Source organism: Podarcis melisellensis (assembly GCF_964234715.1).
Source record: "Podarcis melisellensis genome assembly, chromosome: 2".
NCBI classification, from domain to species: domain Eukaryota; kingdom Metazoa; phylum Chordata; class Lepidosauria; order Squamata; family Lacertidae; genus Podarcis; species Podarcis melisellensis.
In genome coordinates this window covers 124,811,345-124,835,409 of record NC_138529.1, presented here as the reverse complement: position 1 = coordinate 124,835,409, position 24,065 = coordinate 124,811,345, and the positions used below count along the sequence as shown (strand labels likewise).

Below are 24,065 nucleotides of genomic sequence, written 5' to 3'. Positions count from 1 at the left end.
ACGTGTCCGGGGAAATTGTGGTACTTTTACTGTTTTCAGATGTTCCCTCTCGGGATCGCCTTAATCTCTCTATCCCTTAATCTCTCTATCCCTTTTCTCTATCCCTTTTCTCCCCCGTTTTCCGTCTTAGAATTGAGTCCGGGAAAGCGCGGCTCTTTACTGTTTTCTCTGACGTCCCTCTCTCGGAGTCGGCTAGAGGCGTCCTTCAAAGCACACACTCTCTCTCTCTCTCTCTCTCTCTCTCTCTCTCTCTCCTCTAATAATGCAAACAAAGCCGCCCCTGCTGCCTGGCGACCTTTGTTAGGGATGACCCGGGTACGTCAGAACGCAAGGTTGTTTGTTTCCTTTCCAAACCTTCATTTTCTCGGGCCTTAATCTGGCATTGCACTGCGCAAGCGTCCAGTAGGGGTTCCGAACTTAGTCTCAAAGGCTAGGCAGGAGGCTGTCGTGGAGGGTAGAGGGGGGAATTGGGGCCCCACACTAGGATTAGTCTTGTAAGCAGCGCTGAGGTAAAGGAATTCCGGGTAGAGAGAGACCCGTGGTTTGAGGTTCCGGGCAGAGACCCGTGGTTTTGTTTCAGGTTCAGGTTTGAGATTTCCAGAAATTAATTCGTGGTTTATAGATAAGTAGGAATTGTGTTAGTCAAGGGTACTTTGAGTACTGAAAGGATCCTTTTTCTGTCCCCCCTTTCTTTCCCATTGCCCCTCCTCCCTTGTGTGTGTGCGTCCACTCTTTCTGTCTTTAGCGTACTTCGTTAATGAAAAGGGAAAAAAAAGCCTAATAATAACATATGAGAGAATGGGAGCTCACTAAACAGCCTAGCTGGACTCCTCCTGGCAACAAGGCTTCCATGAAGCCTTTTTGCCCCAGAGAGGATTCTAATATGCCCCTCCAGCTTGTCATCTCCAATTGAAAAAAATAAAATAAAGGGGCAAAATGGTCTTTCCAAGTACAAAGTACGAGACCATTGTAACTTTTAGTGGGTGGATTAGGCCCACCACCTGGAACCCAGGGCACAGTGGCCACCCCAGGAATCCTTCAACAAAATCAGGGTTTGAACCCTTAGGGAGAGCTGAACACATCAAATTTGTGGTGTTAAACTATAACCTAAAGCTAGAACATGAAACCGTAAATTTAATGGTGCTCAGAAGGCAGTAGATATAATAACAGCCCAGCCTGAGAGCCCACACATTAGAGATCTTAGTTTCTCTTGGGGAAAAAAAAGGATAAGAGATGTACTCAAAGATTTGGAATATTAAAAGGGTTTGTGTTTACATTGGCTCCGGCATCCACAGACTGTTCTTAAATGCACATAGTTTTTAAATTGCAAGCATGCTTCAAAATTTTAAATCTAAGGAAGCCATGTTGGGCCTCATCAATCTTAAACAGGACCAAAAAATAAATAATTTTTTTTGGAAAAAAAATCATTAGAATGAAGTGTGCAAATGTTTATTTGAGAGAACCTCCAAGGAGTCTTCCTCCAAGTAGCTTGAGTGAGGAGTATGATTTTAAGTTGATGGTGGATAATGTTATGTTGCAACGTTTGAGTTTATATCCGTGTTCCAGTATTTTTTCCAGTATTTTGAAATGTGCTGTGAAGAAACTAATGTTTCTGCTGCAAAAGCCTAGGAGAGCCAACTGCTCTCTCAAGCTAAAATGCAGTGTATGTATTTCATTAAGCGTCTGCCTATAAAAATGTGTTCTTTCTAAGAAAAAATGGTATTAAAATTGGTATTAAATGTAGAAGCTTCCATAACCAGCAAAATTGTCTATCTGAGTCCAATCCTGATATCAGTCTTCCTGGCCTTTTTTCTTAAAAATAAAATAAAAAAAGCCCCTTTGTTTCATTCTGTCTCTTTCAGGGGTTCCCCCCCCTCTCCTTCTTACTTCTGTGCCAAGTAAATTTACTCCCAAGTAAGCTTCCTTTAAAGGAAACTGCAAGGGGGGGCATAGATTAGGCTTACTATTCCTCTGCAAGTTCATGAAAAACTGTCAATTTTGTATTCCTTTTAAATCAAATCTACGGCTGTTTTAACTATGTTTTATAAGAGATCCTCTCCCTTAGGAAAAATGTTCACTTCAATCTTCCTTTAAAGATAATTTCTCTAGGAACTTGAAGGAAGCAAACTCAAACTATCTCAAGATCTGCTAAAACGGTTCTGTGTAAAGTTGGCTACTTTTCTTTTTCTCTTCCTTAGTACATGATACGAGCATAGATGTTTCCTTTCCCAGTTGAAAATCTGTACTTAAATGTATATGTCCTTTTGGTAGTGTAAATCTTGCTTTGAAATCTTGCTATGAACACTGTATTTAGGGTTGGACTAGATGACCCAAGGGTCCCTTTTAGCTTTCCCAATTTGTGGCTGTGTGGAGGGCCATGTGTCTGCAAGCATGTGATGAGTTGAAATTCAGCCCAACTTTGCTCTTTGTTTTACTTTAAAAAGGTGAGAGGTAAAATCCGTCATGTTTTGAAGCAGAACTGGTAATTTCAAGCATTTGAGTGATTACAGTGTTTATCATTTTCTCTACTATTAAAAAAAAAATCAAACTTCAAAGTCAATTCAAAGTTTAAGCACATAAAATACATATGAGTCTTGACCATTTATCCTGTAAATAAAGGGCAGCAAAATTTGTCTGCAAATGGTAAGGCTGAAATGACTGAGAATGTTAAAAAAAAATCCTATAAATTCTGACTCTCTGGCCATTTTTTCCCATATATAAGGGCGTGGCATTGTTCCGCGAATGGCCAGAGGGATATTAGCCCTTTCCTGTACATAAAGGAAGCAATCCCTTTTGCTTGGGCTGCAATAGCTAGCTTTTCTGAATACTTAAATTGCTGAGTTTCTCTTTTTTGTTTTAAAATCTAACCCTATTTTTTAAATCTACTCCTTACCCTTCATTTCCTTTATTCAAATGGTAATTTAGCCAAAGGTTTCAACATTTTCAATAATATAAAAGGTTTGCTGATAGATAGATAGATTCTTTATTGTCATTACACAAGTGCAACATTGCACAAGTGCAACGAAATTGGATGCCATCCCTTAAAAACAACAAAAGCAAAACAACAACAACAACCAAACAAACCACATTCCAGCCACACCCACACCCACACCCATCAAACTCCCAGGTCACACTATCGAGTTACAGCATTTAAAAAGGCCACAGCTCTTGGATAGAAACTATTTTTCAGTCTATTTGTCCTTGACTTGATGTTTCTATATCTCCTGCCAGAAGGCAGTAGTGCAAACAGACTGTATCCCGGGTGAGATGAATCCTGCAGGATGTTGTTTGCTTTCCTAAGACAACGGGAACCGTACAGTTCTTCCAAAGATGGGAGAGGATGACCAATAATCCTTTGGGCTGTGGTTATGACCTTCTGGAGCACCTTCTTCTCCCTAGCTGTACAACTGGAGAACCAAGCACAAATACAGTATGTGAGAATGCTCTCTATGGAGCCTCGGTAGAAGGACACCAGCAGTCTCTCACTCAGATTGTTCTTCTTTAAAAGTCATGAGACATGAACTCTGCACATGCACAGAGGCTAGATCAGCAACAAAGGGGGGAGAGAGATAGAGGAAGGAGGGGGAACTGTAGGGAGTGAGAGGAGCTTGGGCTGAACGGGAAAATTTATCCAAATTTCCTTATGTAAAAAAAAACCTGGAGCCACTGAGGGAAATCACCCTTAATGTCTCTTTTGCTCCAGGGCTACGTAAGACAAAAGGTGTTAAGTAGTTTCAAATCTTAACATGATTAACATGCCAAACTCTTTTCACAGGTAAATATCAAAGCGCTCCCACTGTGAGTTCCACTCTTGAATAGTCCTCCCCCCAACCCAATGAGATTTAACTTTTATAACAAGCTTTGTGTGCATTTTAGGAACAGCATTTCTTGACAGACTTCTCACATGAAATAATTTTCCCTTTTAACAGGATATGTGAACCCCGATAAAAAAAGAAAAGGTTTTTGTCCCTTTTTCTCCCACAGCAACTTTCTTTCCTGTTCTGTGAAACAAGTCTGAATCTCTGCTGTATCTGTGACTTCCATCTCTTTGTGCCTTGACGCTTTAAGTTACAAATAATCTCTTTTCATTTATTTAATCAGTTTTTCCATGATGTCTATGAAGTTAATCGAAGCACAACCAAACATTGTTTGTAGAATGGTATTTGTTTACCTTTTTGCCTGAGTATTATTATTTTTGGTTCCTCATAGGTCATTGTGTGTGTGTTTTATTTTGGGGACATGTCCATCCATCACATTATTGAAAGTCATTTTAAGCCCTTTTCCATTGTTTTCTCATTCTTTCAGTTCAAGTAGTAATCTGTGGTTCTGATAATATCTTTGTATTATTTAATAATAATTGTTTTCTAAATCTGATGTCTTTGTGTCAAGTCTGTTTCATCTGACTGGTAATCTAATTTTTAGCTTTCTTCTTATTTTTTAACCTTTGTTGTATTTTTACAGTCCTCTTTCTATACATGTGGAGTAATTTTTAATTTAATAATATGAAAAAACAACAACAACAAAAACTAAGTGAAGGAAAACAAACAAACTTAGCAGATAATAACAGTAATTATATGAAAATGTGATAATAAAATTAAAATGAGTAAAATGCTTAACATGCTAAGATTTTATTATTTGCAGCTAATAACTCAAGGAGATTTTCTTGGGGAGGGGTTTTTTGCTCCTCTCTTTTCTAACTGTCTTTTTAAGTCCCTAAAAAACCCTAACCCCTTACAGGATATCACTTCTACAAGTGTATTACTACAGATCCAAGAAGACACCAAAGTTTTCAAAGTGGCCACAGCTATCTCTTTCAAAGGATATAGACTGCCGGGGGAGTGGGGGTGACAAAGGGGGGAGGAGTTGAATTGCAAGGACATTTTCTGACTTTTGGACCTCAAGATACATGCGTAAAAATATCACAATTGTCTCAAGATATGTAACTGATACTTAATTAGTTTGTTTTGTATTATGTGTTATTGTGTAGGAATGTTGAAATGTATCTGACAGTGTGTTATTTCCACAAATGGGGGGGGGGCTATTTTTGTGGCTATTTTTTGTGTGTAATTGTTTTTATGTCTAATGTCTTATTCCTTACACCCCAGTGGAGGATTCTCATACATTTTATGCTTTTTAACAGATCAGGCTATTGTTTAGAATTAGATAAATTTATAACCACATTTTGTTGTTTCATCTGGCATTCTGCCAACTTCCCTACCCATTTTAAAATGTGCTAAAACTCATTTTACCAAGGAGAAGCTTCTAAGATACATGAAGGTGGATATGCTTTGGTTTAGCAGGAATAATCCCTTATAGAGTTAAATTGACTTATTTGGACAAGTGCCCTTTTAAGAATGATTTTCTTTTAACAGATTGGTTTGAAAAGTTGAGAACCATGGGGCAAGATAAATTCAAATTGGACTCAGTTTGAATTGGGCAAGTGTATCCAGGCTGCAAGTAGCTTTTTGGTCCTTGAAGTGCAAGTCAGCAACTTCCCATGACTGCAAGACCATAGCCAATAATAATAAAATCCCATGGAATGGCCAGGCAAGGACATATCTCTCCTGACGTGCCCAAACCTGTGCCAGCTGTGGTGAGTGCCAGGCAACATGGTTAATATGAAAGCCCTAAGGGGATTCACCAGGGATTGCTACTACTGTTACACCAGGCCGGTGTGAGACCACAGAAGAACTACTTTGACACCTGAGAACACAAAAATGGTGGGGGGGCAAAGCAAACTGCATTTTTCAGTCATTAGTGGACCTTCCTGCTAAATGTAAAGCATACACCACTATTGAGAAAATATTTATTCCAAGGTGCTAAAATACCACAAGTAACTGAGCAACAAAATATTAATTTTACGTGATATCCTATGTCTAACTATGTGCACTGTTACACTGTTATATTTCTATGCAATTATCCTTAAGAAGCATGACATCCAAGTCCCTTTCAAGTTCACATGGACACACGCATCTGGGACGGAGAATAGCAGGTTAATATTTACCACTTTAAATTGTGCGGAGAAAAGGATTGCAAAGTAACCACCTTTGCAATCTTATCTCCGAAGGGGGGAACTGTAGCAGGAACCCCCCCACCCCAATCATTCTGTTTGTATAAACTTCACACTCACACACTACATACGCCACATTTCTGTTATAAATTCATAGAAAGTCAACCATACATTGGATTTGCACTGTTCTATTTTTATTTTTACTCCATTTGACAAGAACTAACAAAGGGGGGTGACTTCCTGGTCAGCCATAATCCCTTCACTGTCTCAGCACATACACAGGAGCCCTGCCCATGCCAACCCTGATGATCCCAGACAGAAGACAATCAAGATCACAAAGAACTTGCATATGGGAGTGGATTCAACGTGGACTGAAACAAAGGACACTGATCAGATCTTCCCTCAGGGGGCAGGAAACTGCAAACTGCCCTTTGTCTCCTGGAAGTTCCTGGAAGTTACTCATGGGGAGGGGGAAAGGAGGAACCAGCCAGGTGACAAGACATTCAAGTTACCACCAACTCCTCCCTCAGCCCCTCCTTTCTGTAATGTATGCCTCCCTCAGCCCCTCCTTTCTGTAATGTATGCATGATGTTTCTGGGGGTGGGCTTGATCTAGAGGAGGGGAATTTCAAAAGTTTTTATAAGACCTTGCACACTATTCTTCGGGGTCTTTCCTCTCTCCTGCACGTGAGGGGAATACCCTGTTGCAACAGTTCAATAAAGGCCAAGCCTACAGGCTGCTGTTTTGCTCCAAGTTATCCTGGTTGGTGTCTTTGTTTTGTCCAAGGGAGCCCTCAGATTTTCCTGCAACACCCCCCAGCCCAGCCTCCAAGCCCAGTCTGGGTAGACTGCCTCTGGGCCTGGAGGCTCCACCGGGAGAGCCCTGCTGGATCCGGACCAGGGCAAGGTAGACTGGCTCTGTCCAGGGAGGCTCCATTGGGACGAAAGCAGAGCCCAAGGGGGGCCGGAGGGCAGAAGCAGCGGGGCAGCAAGGGGCCGGATTCGGGACTCTGTCAGGAAATGGAAAGCGAAAGTGGAGGGACTATCCCGGGCCAAACCCTCCCCCCCGCCCCGCTTTACGACAGGCAGAAATCCCACCGGAGAAGTTTCCCCCGCCAGCCCCTTCCTGCACCCACTGAGTTTCTGCCTTGCGGGGGGAGGAAATCCGACCACGGGGGCGAGGGACGCCTCCTCCTCCGCCCCCTCCCGGAGGGAACCCAGGCGTCCGGCCCTGAGCTCTCCTCCTCCTGCGCCCTGCGAGGGTGGGACCCAGGCGTCCGGCCTTGACCTACCCAGCAGCAGCAGCAGCTGCAGCAGCAGGAGCGGAGCGGGTTGGGCAGCCATGAGGCTCCGCAGGGAGAGAGCAAGGAGAGGCGGCGATGGCGGAGACTCCGTCCGCGCTTCCCCTTTCGATTTCGGAGCCCCGGAAGGAGGGCGGGGCAGGAGGGAGGGGACCCCTCTCCCAGCCCCCCCAAGGCACCGACCCTAAGGGGTCTCCCGCGGGAGATTCTGGCCTGGCCAGAGGAGGGACGAGATGCCCCTCAGGGGCCTCGAAAGTGGAAACCAGCAGCCTAACTGGGGAAGGAGGCGGGAGGCAGAGCGGCGAGCTTGGGGCGCCCCATCGGAGATGCGTCCCTCTGGAAAGTCCCTTGGTCAGGTAGGACCGAGTTCTCTTTCATGGAATATGTTAAGTTGTGGGTTGACATAGCAGAGGACACAGCGATTTCTCCCAAGCAGCTCTTTATTTTGTAAACTGGAATAGAACTGACTGCAAACAGCTCAGCCGGCCTGCTTTTATAGGCAGCCGGCTGTCAACATTGTAGCAACAACAACCCAGAGTTTCCCCGCCTAAAATAACTGACATGGACCTGAGTGAAAACTATCTACAGTATCCCCCTGCTGGCCCAGGGTGAGAACTTCACTACATAAGAGAATAGATTCACAGAAGGGATCCCGAGGGTCATCCAGCCCAACCCGGAGTTCGAGAGTCTCCTGCATTACCAACGGAGTCATTTCCTCCAAAGGGACTGGCGTCTCTCTCAGGGACCCTCCTAATATTGCAACAGACTTTCAGTCGGCTACTGAGCAGGTGAAATATAATAATAATAATAATAATAATAATAATAATAATAATAATAATAATAATACGTTATTTATACCCCGCCCGCACATCTGGGGTCAGGGCACGAGGCTGCTCTCTTGATGGCCCCTGAGCCCAGAATCACAGGGAACTCTGCACATGCCCTGGACCATCCGGGTTCTGGGAGGGAGGGAGAGCGGCCTGCTGGCTGCGCTCAGCTTGCAAAGGGTTAAATCGAGCAGAGCCGGAGACCAGCTTATAAAACACACTTTGGGTTACAGTCTCAGAAGAAATACAAACCATTAAAACAATGTACAACAAGAAACTCCTGCAGGGAGTTGACCCAACCACTTCTTAACACTCTTTATGAAACTTGGGCCCCTCAGGGCTCTGGCAAAATGAAGAAGAAGTGTGCATGCACACGAAAGCTCATACCAAGAACTGACTTAGTTGGTCTTTAAGGTGCTACTGGAAGGAATTTTTTTTGTAATAAAATTCTTACCATCCTGATAGGTACTTGTAAAACCTTCTGGAATAAAGTCTGGCAGAGAGTGTGGAACCAGATAATACAACAATATCTCTTTCCCTACCATTAAAAATAGATCAATAAGGGAGGTTTGATTCGTCCACATGGCAAAAGGAGGTCTAAAAGTACAAAGAAGAACAAAAATGTAAAAAATGTAAAAAATAGTGCAATATTAAAAAGTTGACTTGAAAAAGCTTTTTAACCTGCTTGAGAGTAGCTCATGCTCTGGGTCCAGACAGAACACTAAGAAGCTTGTACTATGCTAGAATCTGCACACCAGATCCCTATATCAATATGAAACGATATGCAAGGTTATCAAATGTTCTGCTCTCCTGTCAAAAGCCAAAACCAAACCAAGTAGGGAGAGCGTTTTCATAAAAAGGAATTGGAAATGGATGCTGTCTCAAAATAAGCTACTTCTCTCAAGCTACCCTAAGCCTTTGGAAATCTTGTCACAAGAGGAGCGTAAAGTTTGTGAAGATGGTGTCTAAGCACAGAGAATATCTAAGGAGGAGTGGTGTATCAGTCTCAAGATTATTCCAAAATGTGGCATCACCAGCTCCTCTGCTTCCACATTCAGCAACACCTCCAAAAAGCCCTCGATCCAAGGCAGACTATTATCCTTTAGTTGACAAAGATTCTGCAGGTGACAATCCTGACTAGCCAGCTGACCTGGACCCCAAGGAACCCCCTAACTCAAAGACCCCGGGGTCTTTGCAATTGAGGAATCTGGGGAATGACCTTACTGACAGAACTGAAAAGAATTGACTACATGCCTTCTGTGCTCTGCCATAAGAAGCCCAGAATGAAATACTCTCAGATTGGACCTCTGACGTTTCTGCCTAATAAGTTTGAAGAAGGAACACAAGGGCTCATGGAAGTAGAACTTGACCCTTTGTGCTCCAGATCCAGCCCACCAGATATTCCAGCATGAGTTGAATTTATGGGCTGAAAAGCCACCTCCTCCCACCAGCAGGTTAATGAACCCTCTTTCCTACCAATTGGAGATGAAAAGCTTCCCCAAAGATTTGGTCCCCATGCAAGAGGCAAATATGGCCACAACACCTGCCTGGCTTGCGATGAGAGAGCTCAAAGATTGTGAACTGGGCTCTGCATACAAAGAACCCAGCATGCAGGCACCTACAGGACATGTACAGTGGTACCTCGGGTTCCATACGCTTCAGGTTACAGACTCCGTGAACCCAGAAATAGTGTTTTAGGTTAAGAACTTTGCTTCAGGGTGAGAACAGAAATTGTGCTCCAGCGGCACAGTGGCAGCAGGAGGCCCCATTAGCTAAAGTGGTCCTTCCGGGTTAGCGCCAACATCTAATGGCGGATTCCCTCCGATCTCCGGAGGGAATCGGCTCAGTAGGGATCGGGTTCTGCTGCGCCGGCGACGCGGGGACCCTTAGAAACCACAGGTGCAGATACCTGTGGACGTGGTGACTCGGCGGGCACCATTAGCGCCCCTGACCCACAAAGGAGCCTTTTTAAAGGCTACGAAACGGGGGACGAGGAGCGGCGCGGTGCTGAGAGTCTTCTGCTTCCCCTGCTGAATGAAGCCGCATGCCATGGATGGAGAGTGCTGACTTTTTCCTGCAAATATTCGGACTAAAAGCAACAACCCGTGAGTAATACAGAAATCGGACTTTAAAGAATTTTTTTTTTAAATTCGATACGAACGGGGGAGGGGTAAAAAGGAAGTCTGCCCCCCCCCACCTTGTAGATATTTTAAAGCAAAGACCGGATAACTAAAGTCGGGAGAAACATCTTTTCCTTTTTGGAAGAAAAATTAATATTTTCGCGATTGGACTGTACAATTGATTTTGCTGGAGGATAAGAACTGGCTTAAGCTAAAGTACAACCCCCCGGGACCCAGGAGTGATCTGTGAGAGAGCCTGCTGAAAAGATACAGACTTTGACAGCTGTCAAACTAGCTGTCAAAATTGGGAAATAAAAGGAAACGTTGTTTCTGGTGACTCTGCTGGCTAGATTTTCTTTTAAATTTGGATACAAATCGTCAGGAGTAAAGTTACATTTGGACTATTGGAGTGAAACTGGAAAGTTACTAAGTAAACAGAGTCCCTCTAGAGGGGACTTTTGAGATACTGCAAGAAATGGCTCTAAGTGGAAAAATACTCGATGAGCTGAATAGGACTTTTTATCTCCTGGGAAAGCTTCACGACTAGAGTGATATCTTAGCAACAACGACAACAGCATTGAATGATACTGTCAACAATCTTATGGGAACAGGAAGAGACTTGATACAAGTTTTTGTCTCCGAACCAAAAGTTTTGGAAGGTGGAATAGAGGCAGCTACAGCTGAGGAAATGAACTTTGACAAATCCCAAGAGACACATGAGAACTTGCTGGAAACTGAAGGTGAAGCCACAAGGCTGCAGAAGATCAAGTTTGACCAGAGGCCTGGTAGCATAAATTTGTTCAAGATGGAAATTGGAGCTTTAGGGCCATATAGATACAAAAGATTTAAGAAACAGAACTTGAGCTCCACTTGTAAATACAGAGGCCTGCTGGTAAGAAAAATGGACATTATGGTGACAGGGCTTCTTCAAAAGTCGGTGTTGAAAATAAAGGACTGTCAAAAAGACCGGCAGAGAGAAACTAAGAGAGGGCTAAAAGCCTCAGGCGATTGGGACACAGGCTAGAATAGATGTACTGATGGACATTGGTTTAGGGACCACAACCAGGAAAGGGAGGGGGGATTTGGGAATCCAAAGGGTGTTAAAATATAATTTGTTTAGATCTTGTTCATATGTTTATTGTTTGTAACTTTTATGGAAGGTGGGAAAATCCCGGAAGGGAGATTTGGGTCGACTTTAGGAAAAAGGTTTAAAATTAACTTAAAATTGGGTTTTTTAAGATTAAATAGATATAAGATTTTAAATAAGTACTTCTTGAGTGGACAAAAATGAAATTATAATACAGAAGGGGGAGGTGCGAGGAGGTCGGGGAAATAAGGTTAAAGAAAGAAAGGGATTGGAATTATACCTGTTTTGTTTCTTTGTGTATGTTTTCATGTTGGTTTGTGTTTATGTGTTTATAATTGGAAACTTCAATAAATATTATATTTTTTTTTAAAAGTGGTGCTTCAGGTTAAGAACAGTTTCAGGTTAAGTACGGACCTCTGGAACGAATTAAGTACTTAACCTGAGGTGCCACTGTAATAGCTAATCGTCTGTTTTCTGCCCATGCTCTGGGGTTGCAGTTTTCAGGCTTGGGGACAGGGTGGTGACTGTTTCTGGCACCAAGTTGTGTCCATAAGCCCCACTGAGTTCAAGGGTTCTACCTTGAGGTCACTACTGGGCAGACCCTGCCAGCCTTACGAAGTGGGGTGATTAGCAAACAGGGGAAACTGGAACGACAGGAGATGTTTCAAAGTGGGGCTTCTGTGGGGGAGGGGCCGCTGCATTTGTGCTTCTCCAGGGGCAGGAGAATATCTAGGGCAGGAGAATCCCTGCAGGGCCTCTGAGGCTCCCTTTGCTTCTTCCTCTCTCCCAGGACCCTGCAGCTTCTTTTGGCTCCTTGACTCCTCAGGAAGGATGAAAGAGACGGATCCTGCAAAGCTAGCGAGGATGGAAGGGGGAAGATGGACGGTTGACCTGGTCAGGTTGTCTCCTGCATCCCTCCCCACAACCTCTGAGCGTTCCCTCCCAGGGACCTCCGAGAGATCTGGTGAGTCCCAGGGGAGGGGAGATGGGGACCTGGATGGATGGAGCCAGAGAGGAATTGGGGCTTGCTCAGCTAGGGGGTGGGGGGAGGCAGGCAGGCAGATGGAGATGGAGAAGGGGGGCACCTTTTCGGGCTCCCCCACCTGCCCGCCTGCCTGCTCCTTTGTCATCTGCAGGCAATTTGAGCTAGGAATACATCACAGCTCCCCGGCCACCGCGATGTATTGGCAGCTCAAAAGGTCTAAAACCAGTTCTGTGATCTGGATGCCCTACCTATTTCAGACAACTCACTGATCCATCGCGCAGCACTGGACTCCTTAAAGGAACCTGATCCTGCTGTGCAGTGTGAACTTGGATGGGGCCTCCGTGTGTTGCCTTTTTCTCTTCTTTTTGTATAACTTTTATTAGCTTTATAAAACAAGGAAGATAGGAATAATGGATGATACAAATATGTAGGCTGAGGCTGTATATCTCAAACATAGCAGAATAAATTTGCAGGAGTATCTATAACATACAGTTCATCATTAGTGGTCAGTGTATGAGTTCTGGGTGCATGAATTGCTTTCAACTGAAACAAAAAAAGGGGAAACAGGAGAGCACAGAGAACATTCAACATCGCAGAGCCAAATGCCTAGACTGGAGCTCTTGTGGCCGTTGTGCTTAGATTAAGTGAGTAATAGTCATTTTTCCTCTTCTGTTACCAATGAAACAATACAGAGTTGGTCTCATTAAGGAAACGGGAGGGGGGGTTCAATGTGAAGAAAGAGATTTACATATAAATTTAAATATTTTCCTGTTTTAATTTTATTATTATTATTATTATTATTATTATTATTATTATTATTATTATTGGTTTTCACATATTACTTTACAATACAGATGTACCAAAGCCAACATCATTACCATACATTTACATTTATATTTCCTCAATTCATCATATTATCCTTTTCTCCCTCCTCCCACTTCCCTCCGCCCCCACTGGATTTCCTCCACATTATACAATTTACAATAATCTTTGCATTCTACAACCTTCTCAAATCATCTTCATATTCTTATTATCTTTCCTTACTAATTTTTCTTTCATCCAGTACTTCACATTTCAATCTAGGCATATTGGCGTATCTTTCCTTGAGCAATATTTTGCCATATATTCATCAAAACATTTCCACTTAGTTGTCAAGCCTCTGCTTAAAGACCTCCAAAGAAGGAGACTCCACCACACTCCTTGGCAGCAAATTCCACTGTCGAACAGCTCTTACTGTCAAGAAGTTCTTCCTAATGTTTAGGTGGAATCTTCTTTCTTGTAGTTTGGATCCATTTCCTCTTATAGCAGTTAATTTTGCCCGAATTAAATATTCATTTAGTTTACATATCCATTCCTCCTTTGTGGGTATAGTTTGTGACTTCCACCGAGCAGCAATCACTATTCCAACAGCTGTACTTGTGGAATGTAATGGCGTCCGCCACACTTTCCTGTGCCAACTCTCCGTGCCAACTGTGAGCCTTAAGCTGTCTTCCTGGCTCCAAGCCAAGTTTCGCAGCAGCGGTCGTGCCTTGGGTGGGTGATAAATCCCAGGCTGTACGCAGGCTTCTTGCTCATCTAAGAAGTCTTTAAGCATTTTACAGAAAAACATCATAAATCAACCCGGAGATCGAGCGGACATCTCCTCGGCTCGACAGCTAAAAACGAAAGTAATTCACACACAAAGAAAGATTCCCTTATGTGAACAAAACCACGCCTCAGAATGTGAGACGTCACGCAGAACTGTTTAACCCTGTAAGTTCTGATTCTCCTCACAGTATTTGCATATAGAAAAATCCCCCCCCCCGTGGTATCTCTTCATCTCTCAATCCAAGGAGATATGTCTCTGGTTTCTTTGTTATTGATATTTTCAACATCTTCTTTAGTTCTTCGTGTACTACTATCCCAAATTTCTTAATTTCCTCCACCACATATGTATTGTTGTTCCTATTTCTCCACCACATCTCCAACAGAGGTTGGATTTCAATTTGTATATCTTTGCCAGCTTAACTGGCGTTAAGTACCACCTATAGAACATCTTTACAAAATGTTCTTTAATTGTATATGAGGCAGTAAATCGTATAGCCTCTCGCCAGAGTTTCTCCCATTGCTCTAGATAGATAGTATGTCCGAGATCCTGAGACCATTTAATCATCGTTTCTTTCACTTCTTCCTCCATCAATTCCCAGCCCAACAAAAGATTATAGGTTTTGAATAACAATTTCTTGTTGTTCTTTATCACCGTGACTTTAAATTTCAAATCTTCTTTTACAAATTCTTTCTTTTCATCCGAGTTGAATATACTTCTAAGTTGTATATATTGCCATCTGTCAATTTAAATTTGGATCAACCAGATTGAAATAACTTCTGATGGGGAGTGTTCAGGTGAAGATGTTGCGGTTTGTTTCACAGACAAGGGGTGGACGTTGCTGGATCCTGACCAGAGAGCGCAGCATAAAGAGGTCAAGGAGGAGAATCGTGGGATCGTGGACTCTCTTGGTAAGGCTCCCTGTTGGATCATAACATGTGATTGCAGATGGAGTGGATTCCATGATCATGCCAGAACAAAATCCATCCCAGATAAAAGCCAAGCAATATCTCAGTTAATACCAACCAACTAAGGAAGTGAAACCTATAGGATGGCCTCACATCTCATTCTCTTCAGTTCTTCCTCTGTCATAAGCATTCATTAACATTGTTCAATAATCTGGAGCTCCCATTTCCTCCTGAGACTCTAATTAGCATCTCTCTTCATTGCAGATGGTGATGACTTAGAAGGGAAGAACAAGGGAGACCACAACAGAATCCACATAGCGGAGAAGTCAGATAAATATTCAGAGTGTGGAGAGAAGATCCGTCAGAGCTCCCAGTCCACCTCCCATCAAAGAAAGAGCTTCGTTCAAAGGAATAGCCTCACTTCACACAAAAGAACACAGAGTAGGGAGAAATCGTATCAGTGCTTGGAGTGTGGAAAGAGCTTCAGCCAGAGGGCCCATCTCACTTCCCATCAAAGAATTCATACAGGGGAGAAACCCTATCAGTGCTTGGAATGTGGAAAGAGCTTCAGTCTGAAGGGGAATCTCACTTCCCATCAAATAATTCATACAGGGGAGAAACCCTATCAGTGCTTGGAATGTGGAAAAAGCTTCAGTCAGAAGGTGAATCTCACTTCCCATCAAATAATTCATACAGGGGAGAAACCCTATCAGTGCTTGGAATGTGGAAAAAGCTTCTGTCAAAGGGCGACGCTCACTTCCCATCAACAAATACATACAGGGGAGAAACCCTATCAGTGCTTGGAATGTGGAAAGAGCTTCCTTCGGAAGGATAGTCTCACTTCCCATCAAAGAATTCATACAGGGGAGAAACCCTATCAGTGCTTGGAATTTGGAAAGAGCTTCAGTCAGAAGGGGAATCTCACTTCCCATCAAATAATTCATACAGGGGAGAAACCCTATCAGTGCTTCGAATGTGGGAAGAGCTTTCGTCTGAGTGGTGAACTCACTTCCCATCACAGAATTCATACAGGGGAGAAACCCTATCAGTGTTTGGAATGTGGAAAATGCTTCAGTCATAGCACCAGTCTCACTTCTCATCAACAAATTCATACAGGGGAGAAGCCCTATCATTGCTTGGAATGTGGAAAGAGCTTCAGTCACAGGCATACTCTCACTTGCCATCAAAGAATTCATACAGGGGAAAAACCCTATCAGTGCTTCGAATGTGGGAAGAGCTTTCGTGTGAGTAGTGAACTCACTTCCCACCAAAGAATTCATACAGGGGAGAAACCCTTTCAGTGCTTGGAATGTGGAAAGAGCTTCAGTCACAGGCATACTCTCACTTGCCATCAAAGAATTCATACAGGGGAGAAACCCTATCAGTGCTTGGAATGTGGAAAGAGCTTTCGTCAGAGTCGTGATCTCAATTCTCATCAAAGAATTCATACAGGGGAGAAACCCTATCAGTGCTTGGAATGTGGAAAGGGCTTCAGTCGGAAGGATAGTCTCACTTCCCATCACAGAATTCATACAAGAGAGAAAACGTCTTAGTGTTTGGAATGTGGGAAAAGATTCATTCATTGCCCACCAAATAATTTATACGGGGTTGAAAATTGGGTCCCTCTCAAAGAGGGCTGAAGGCAACTGACAGATTACAACTGGTGAATATTTCACACAGGAAACCACATATGCTTGCATGGACTTTTGTTGTATATGGATTTATAAAAGTGAAGGTGAATCTTTGATCTTTGCAAGCTTCCCTTAGGGCCCAGGGGGAGCAAGCTTGGATTGTAGAGGAACCAAACAAGTATTAACTGTGAAATCTATCGCACAGTGTGGTCTCTTCCAGAAGATTCTTCGGTTTGGGAAAATATCTTTTTTTTTAAAAAAAAAGATATTTATTGTCATTTTCACAAATTTTATAAAACATAAAAATCACAAAAAACAAAAAAAAACAAAAACAAAAATACATACAAAAAAAGCAAAAAACCACATGTGTAACTTCATTCCCATATGTTCATGAAACTTACTTTCCCGACCTCCTCATACCTCTCCTTACTGTATTCCATTCTCTAATTAAATCTTTTCAACAAATCCTTCACTTAATTTCTGTTAGATTTTTAAGCTTACTTTTCATATTTACATAAATATTACAGCTAGCAACCCCTTAATTTCAGAATCAACATCGTCTTAACATTCAACAATTTTACAATATTTCTTAAGATAGTCTTTAAATTTCTTCCAATCTTCTTCCGCCGTCTCTTTCCCCTGGTCTCGGATTCTGCCGGTCATCTCTGCCAGTCCCATATAGTCTATAACTTTCATCTGCCATTCTTCCACGGTGGGTAGTTCTTCTGTCTTCCAATACTTAAAAAATGTTCTGTCCTTCTTTGTCACCAATTGGCCGACCATGCCCAGGAGAAAGGCCTCTGGTTTCTTCAGAAAGGTATATTTAAATACCTTTTTCATTTCATTATAAATCTTCTCCCAGAAAGCCTTAATCCTTGGGCACGTCCACCAAAGGTGAAAGAATGTACCTTCAGTCTTTTTACATTTCCAACACTTATTATCAGGCAAGTGGTAAATTTTTGCAAGTTTGACTGGGGTCATGTACCACCTATATATCATTTTCATAATATTTTCTTTTAAGGCATTACATGCCGTAAATTCTATACCGGTGGTCCATAATCGTTCCCAGTCTTCAAACATGATGTTATAACCAATATCTTGTGCCCACTTAATCATAGCTGATTTGACCGTTTCATCCTGTGTGTTCCATTCCAACAGCAAGTTATACATTTTTGACAAGTTCTTAGTTTTGGACTTTAACAGTTCTGTATCCAATTTCGATTTTTCCACCTGAAAACCATTTTTCCTATCAGACTTAAAAACCTCCATTATTTGATAATAGTGAAGCCAATCTCGCACTTGTATCTTTCAATTTCTCATAACTCTGCAATTTCACTTTATCCCCCTCTTGTTCCACTATTTCCCAATATTTTGGCCATTTTGACTCCATATTACCATATTTTTCGCTCTATAACACGCACCTGACCATAACACGCACGTAGTTTTTAGAGGAGGAAAACAAGAAAAAAAATATTCTGAATCAAATGTTGTACTAAACTATTTAATAAACAACCGGTATATCAGAATCATATTACAACCATGTAAAGTGAACAGCACTCAACAGTGGCATTAAAAACCATCATCACTATCATTAACAAATGAAGAGAGAATTTTAGGTTCATCGCTGCTGTAAAGATGAATGTATTGCCAAAAATGTTGTTTTTGTTTCAAACATTACAGATTGTGGACAAAACAAGAGTGTTTCCGAAAGTGGCAGAGAGATATTTCTAAATTTGTCTGGCAGGGCAAAAAGCCCAGAATTAAGTTTAAGATAGATAGATAGATAGATAGATAGATAGATAGATATAGATAGATAGATAGATTCTTTATTGTCATTACATAAGTGCAACATTGCACAAGTGCAACGAAATTGGATGCCATCCCTTAAAAAAACAACAAAAGCAAAACAACAACAACAACCAAACAAACCACATTCCAGCCACACCCACACCCACACCCATCAAACTCCCAGGTCACACTATCGAGTTACAGCATTCAAAAAGGCCACAGCTCTTGGATAGAAACTATTTTTCAGTCTATTTGTCCTTGACTTGATGTTTCTATATCTCCTGCCAGAAGGCAGTAGTGCAAACAGACTGTATCCCGGGTGAGATGAATCCTGCAGGATGTTGTTTGCTTTCCTAAGACAACGGGAACCGTACAGTTCTTCCAAAGATGGGAGAGGATGACCAATAATCCTTTGGGCTGTGGTTATGACCTTCTGGAGCACCTTCTTCTCCCTAGCTGTACAACTGGAGAACCAAGCACAAATACAGTATGTGAGAATGCTCTCTATGGAGCCTCGGTAGAAGGACACCAGCAGTCTCTCACTCAGATTGTTCTTCTTTAAAAGTCTGAGGAAATAAATTCTCTGCTGGGCCTTCTTCACCAGAGCAGTGGTATTTGCGCTCCAAGTCATGCCCTGATCGATAGTCACTCCCAAAAACCTGAATTCCGCCACCCTCTCCACCCGTTCCCCGTTGATATACAAGGGCTGAATGTCCGCCTTTTTTCCCCTGTAATCCACCACCAATTCCTTGGTCTTAGCCGTATTAAGAGCCAGATTGTTCTCTCCACACCAAGCACAAAGCCGCTCCACCTCGTCCCGATAGGCGGACTCATCCCCTCCTGAAATGAGCCCCACCACCGTAGTGTCATCAGCAAACTTGATGATTTTGTTGCTGGAATAGATGGCTGTACAGTCATACGTATAGAGAGTATAGAGCAGGGGACTCAACACACAACCCTGTGGTGAGCCGGTGTTAAGGCTAAGGGCTGTGGACATATGTGACCCTACTCTAACCCTCTGAGAACGTTCTGACAAAAAGTCCAAAACCCAGAGACAGGTGGAGTTGGAGAGTCCAATCGCCTCTAGCTTGGACACCAGTCTGTGGGGGAGGATAGTGTTAAAAGCAGAGCTAAAATCCACAAACAGCAGCCTCACATAACTCCCCGGCTGCTCCAGATGGGACAGAGCAGCATGGAGAGTGGTGGTGATAGCGTCTTCTGTGGATCTATTTGCCCTGTATGCAAACTGGTAGTTGTCAAAAGTTGATGGAAGACAGGAAATAATGTGACGGCGCACCAGTTTCTCAAAACACTTCATGATGATTGGAGTTAGTGCAACTGGTCTGTAGTCATTCAAACTACTGATTGTGGGTTTTTTAGGCAGAGGAACAATAGTTGACGACTTCAGGCAGGGTGGGACAATAGACTGGTGTAAGGACTTGTTGAAGATCTTAGTAAAGACCCTCGCCAGCTGATCCGCACAGCCCTTCAACACCTTTCCAGTGATGCCATCAGGTCCAGCAGCCTTCCTCGGATTCACCATCCTCAATACCTGTCTCACCTCGTGCTCCTCTACAGTGAATGAGGGGCCCCTATGGGCTGGTGGCTGTAATACCGACGTCTCAGGTGGCTCCTTCTCGAAGCGAGCAAAGAAGAGGTTAAGCTCCTCCGCCAGCAAAGGGTCACCGTCGACAGACCAAGGTTAGGTTTGTAGTTGGTAATATGCTGAATCCCCTGCCACATCTGTCTTGTGTTGTTGCTCCTTAAATTATCCTCAATCCTCTGCCTATAATCCAGTTTTGCCCGTCGAATACCCCTCTTCAAGTTTGCTCTTGCCACACTGTAAAGCTGCACCTCGCCCGACCTGAAAGCCCTGTTCCTTTCCCGCAACAGGCACTGGACCTCTCTATTCATCCAGGGTTTCTGATTGGGGTAAAACCGGATGGATTTATTTACTGTGACAGTGTCTGTGCAGTGATTGATATAGCACAGAACTGCCGCCGTGTGCTCGTCCAGGTCTGAACGATCGAAAATATCCCAATTGGTTCTCTCAAAACAGTCCTGCAGCTGGTGAATAGCACCTTCAGGCCAGATTTTAACAGTCCTTGATATTGTGGGAGCCCGTTTCCTGAGTGGGATATATGCTGGTACCAGGAACAGAGACATATGGTCGGACTGGCCCAAATGTGGCAGCTTTAAGATACTAACTGATGCGAAAGAAAGAGGGGGCTTTGCCCTGCCAGACTTAAGGTTGTATTATGAATCAGCAGCTTTTTGCTGGTTAAAAGATTGGCTGCTTCTTGAGGACACTTACGTTTTAGATTTGGAAGGTTTCTTTTTTTTTTAATGATTTTTATTAATTTTACAATACAATAAACAACACATAAAACACACAAACATAACTCGACTTCCCCATACCTCCCCTTCACTGCATCCTTGTTTTAAGAATTTTTTAAAGCAATCCTTCATCCATTCTTATATTTGATTTTCTTTAAAAGTTTTCTTAAATTTAAACTTTGTCAGCTGTAGTTCTCTACATCATATCCCCTGACATCTTAACATTCCAAAATTTTACAACAATTTCTAAGATAGATTTTAAATTTCTTCCAGTCCTCTTCCACCGTCTCTCTCTGGTCACGAATTCTACCGGTCATCTCTGCCAGTCCCATAAATTCAGTCAGCTTGGTCTGCCACTCTTCCAGAGTAGGTAGTTCTTTCATCTTCCAATACTTTGCCAGAAGGATTCTTGCTGCTGTGGTTGCATACATAAAGAATGTTCTATCTTTTTTTGGAATCATTTGGCCAACCATGCCCAAGAGAAAGGCCTCTGGTTTTTTAACAAAGGTCCACTTAAGGATTTTCTTAATTTCATTATAGATCATTTCCCAGTATGCCTTAATCTTCGGGCAGGTCCACCAAAGATGATAAAAGGTTCCTTCACATTCATTACATTTCCAACAGTTATTATTGGGCAGATGATATATCTTTGCTAGCTTGACTGGGGTCATGTACCACCTATAGATCAGAGATTTGGAAGGTTTCAACAATGCGTTTGGTTGGCATGCATATTTATGGTATGACAAGGTTAAGATTCATAAGGCTTTTAAGAACCATATTGTCAGGAAGGCAGTGTTTAATGTCTGGACAAAATATAAAGACTTATTGGAAAATAAAACTCCAGGGGGCTTTCACCATTGGAAGCTAAGGCCCGGAAAAGGCTCAATATGGAGGCCAATTGGCCAAAGTATTGGGAAATATTAGAAAAAGATGGGGACAATTGGAAATTGCAGAGTCAGGAGAAAATGAAAGACAAAGTCCGAGACTGGTTACATTATGCTCAGATTAAAGAAGTTTTTAAACTTGATAAAAAGTTAGGATTCCAGGTGGAAAAATCGAAGTTAGAAACGGAACTGTTAGAGCCTAAGACTAAGATACTTTCAAGAATGTATAACTTGCTATTAAAATGGAACACACAAGATGAGACGGTTAAATCGGCTATGATAAAGTGGGCACAGGATATTGGGTATAATATGTTTGAGGACTGGGAAAGGTTGTGGACTACTGGACTGAATTTTACTGCATGTAATGCTTTGAAAGAAAATGTAATGAAAATGATATATAGATGGTACATGACCCCAGTCAAACTTGCAAAAATATACCACTTGTCTGATAATAAATGTTGGGAATGTAAGGAAAATGAAGGAACGTTCTTTCACCTTTGGTGGACTTGCCCTAAAGTGAAGGCTTTCTGGGAAATGATATATAATGAGCTGAAAAAGGCATTTAAGTATACCTTTCTTAAGAAACCAGAGGCTTTCCTTATGGGCATTGTCGGCCAAGGGGTGTTAAAGAAGGATCGAACATTCTTTATGTATGCAACAACAGCAGCAAGGATACACGTCGCTAAGCATTGGAAAACTCAAGATCTACCCACTCTGGAAGAATGGCAGATGCAACTGATAGACTATATGGAACTGGCCGAGATGACTGGCAGAATCCGAGATCTGGGAGAGGAGACGGTAGAAGAAGATTGGAAAAAATTCAAGATTTATTTGCAAAAATACTGTAAATTGTACGAATGCTAAGCAGGATGTTTGATCATAACCAATTCGGCACCATTGAATCAGACGAAGTATGAAGATAAGTTAAATTTATGGAAAAAAAACAAATTTTTAGATAATTATTAGGCTAAGTTTAATGTTTTAAAGAGTGAATTAAATCTATCTAAAATTTAGGATATAATATTGGAAAATTAGATTTTAAGGTGGGGATTAGGGGATAAATTGTTGGTCAAATCTCTATAAACTTGGAACACAGGAGCGGGAGATGTGAGGAAGTCCAAAGAAGATAAGAAAATATGTTATGATATGTAATATTTTTATATGTTTTTCTTTGTGCATCTTAAGCAAAAAATCATATATATATATATATATATATATATATATTTGCTTTCGTAGATTTTCACGGGTATAGGAATGCAGGTTTTGGTGTCCTCGGGTGTCTTCCCGTGTAAAAGTTGGGGTGTCTAGGCGACGTTTCGACGAGGTCTCACTCGTCATCTTCAGGCTGGTGCTTTCGGCCTGAAAGAAACAGGACACGAAATTAATTTTGCAGATTCCAAATTGCTCTTTAACACGGAACATCACCACAAGAGAATAATCATGGAAGCCATCGAGATAGAGAAACACCCTCACAACATGAACAAGCGTGACGACACATCCCGCTTGCCAGACATCTGGAAATTAGCCCTCCCCACAAAAAACTGACACCAGATCCAGAGGCACACAGAACGCCAACACCAATCAACCACACCAGACCCAAACCCAGACCCTCTCCACAGATGAATTACAGACACCATCCAATAACCAATCCATGGTGGCACCTCCGGATGCTGCACCCCCCTGCAATCCCTACACAGATCTGGCTGACACAAGCCACAAAACCACAGCTCGCCCCTATACACGAAGCCAAGCCAGAGCACAACTAAGTGCAGTACAGCCATCTTCTCAGGAAAACTCTTCACAAAGTTCAAGAGGTCAAGACACAAAGACTTTAACAACTACTCCACACCTAATGACCCACCTAAGTGGTACTCAGGACATCACTCAAGAAATCACTCAAGATATCTCTCAAGTAATTAAGGAACAAAAGAAGAAAAGGCACACTAGCCGAGGAACTTCCTCTCTGCCCAGAACATTGGAGGCTATACGCCACACCCCCTCAACAGTATTTATAGGAACTCAAACACTGAGATCCTGCTCTGTTCCAGTAACAAGAAGCCGAAAGCACCAGCCTGAAGATGACGAGTGAGACCTCGTCGAAACGTCGCCTAGACACCCCAACTTTTACACGGGAAGACACCCGAGGACACCAAAACCTGCATATATATATAGTGGTACTCAGGACATCACTCAAGAAATCACTCAAGATATCTCTCAAGTAATTAAGGAACAAAAGAAGAAAAGGCACACTAGCCTGAGAACTTCTTCTCTGCCCAGAACATTGGAGGCTATACACCACACCCCCTCAACAGTATTTATAGGAACTCAAACACTGAGATCCTGCTCTGTTCCAGTAACAAGAAGCCGAAAGCACCAGCCTGAAGATGACGAGTGAGACCTCGTCGAAACGTCGCCTAGACACCCCAACTTTTACACGGGAAGACACCCGAGGACACCAAAACCTGCATTCCTATACCCGTGAAAATCTACGAAAGCAAATATATATATATATATATATATATATATATATATATATAAATAAAAAAGAGAATTTTAGGTTCGAGTACTCTTCTAGTCTTCTGTGAACCCCAAGAACTCATCAG

General features: G+C 42.5%; 2 protein-coding genes and 1 long non-coding RNA gene across 17 annotated transcripts in view; 2 read left to right on the top strand and 1 right to left on the bottom strand.

Moving 5' to 3' along the window:
• Positions 1-24,065, bottom strand: part of LOC309364438 (uncharacterized protein) — a 218,263-nt gene that overhangs the window by 71,489 nt on the left and 122,709 nt on the right. The window lies entirely within an intron of this gene.
• The window catches only part of LOC309364575 (uncharacterized protein), a 132,305-nt gene that overhangs the window by 40,678 nt on the left and 67,562 nt on the right, over positions 1-24,065 (top strand). Inside the window, exons 1-4 of one of the 3 annotated variants that reach the window (XM_081902184.1) lie at positions 11,720-12,005; positions 12,135-12,308; positions 14,739-14,825; positions 15,087-17,184. In XM_081902184.1, the coding sequence (XP_081758310.1) occupies positions 12,176-12,308; positions 14,739-14,825; positions 15,087-16,375 (1,509 nt within the window). In that variant the 5' untranslated portion in view covers positions 11,720-12,005; positions 12,135-12,175 and the 3' untranslated portion in view covers positions 16,376-17,184. Of the gene's footprint in view, positions 1-11,719; positions 12,006-12,134; positions 12,309-14,738; positions 14,826-15,086; positions 17,185-24,065 lie in introns of those variants that run through there. The other 2 variants (XM_081902178.1, XM_081902179.1) reach the window with 2 other exon arrangements.
• Positions 17,218-22,565, top strand: LOC309365468. The gene is made up of 3 exons (XR_014166175.1): positions 17,218-18,217; positions 20,435-20,571; positions 21,279-22,565. It is a non-coding gene; the product is annotated as an uncharacterized lncRNA (long non-coding RNA).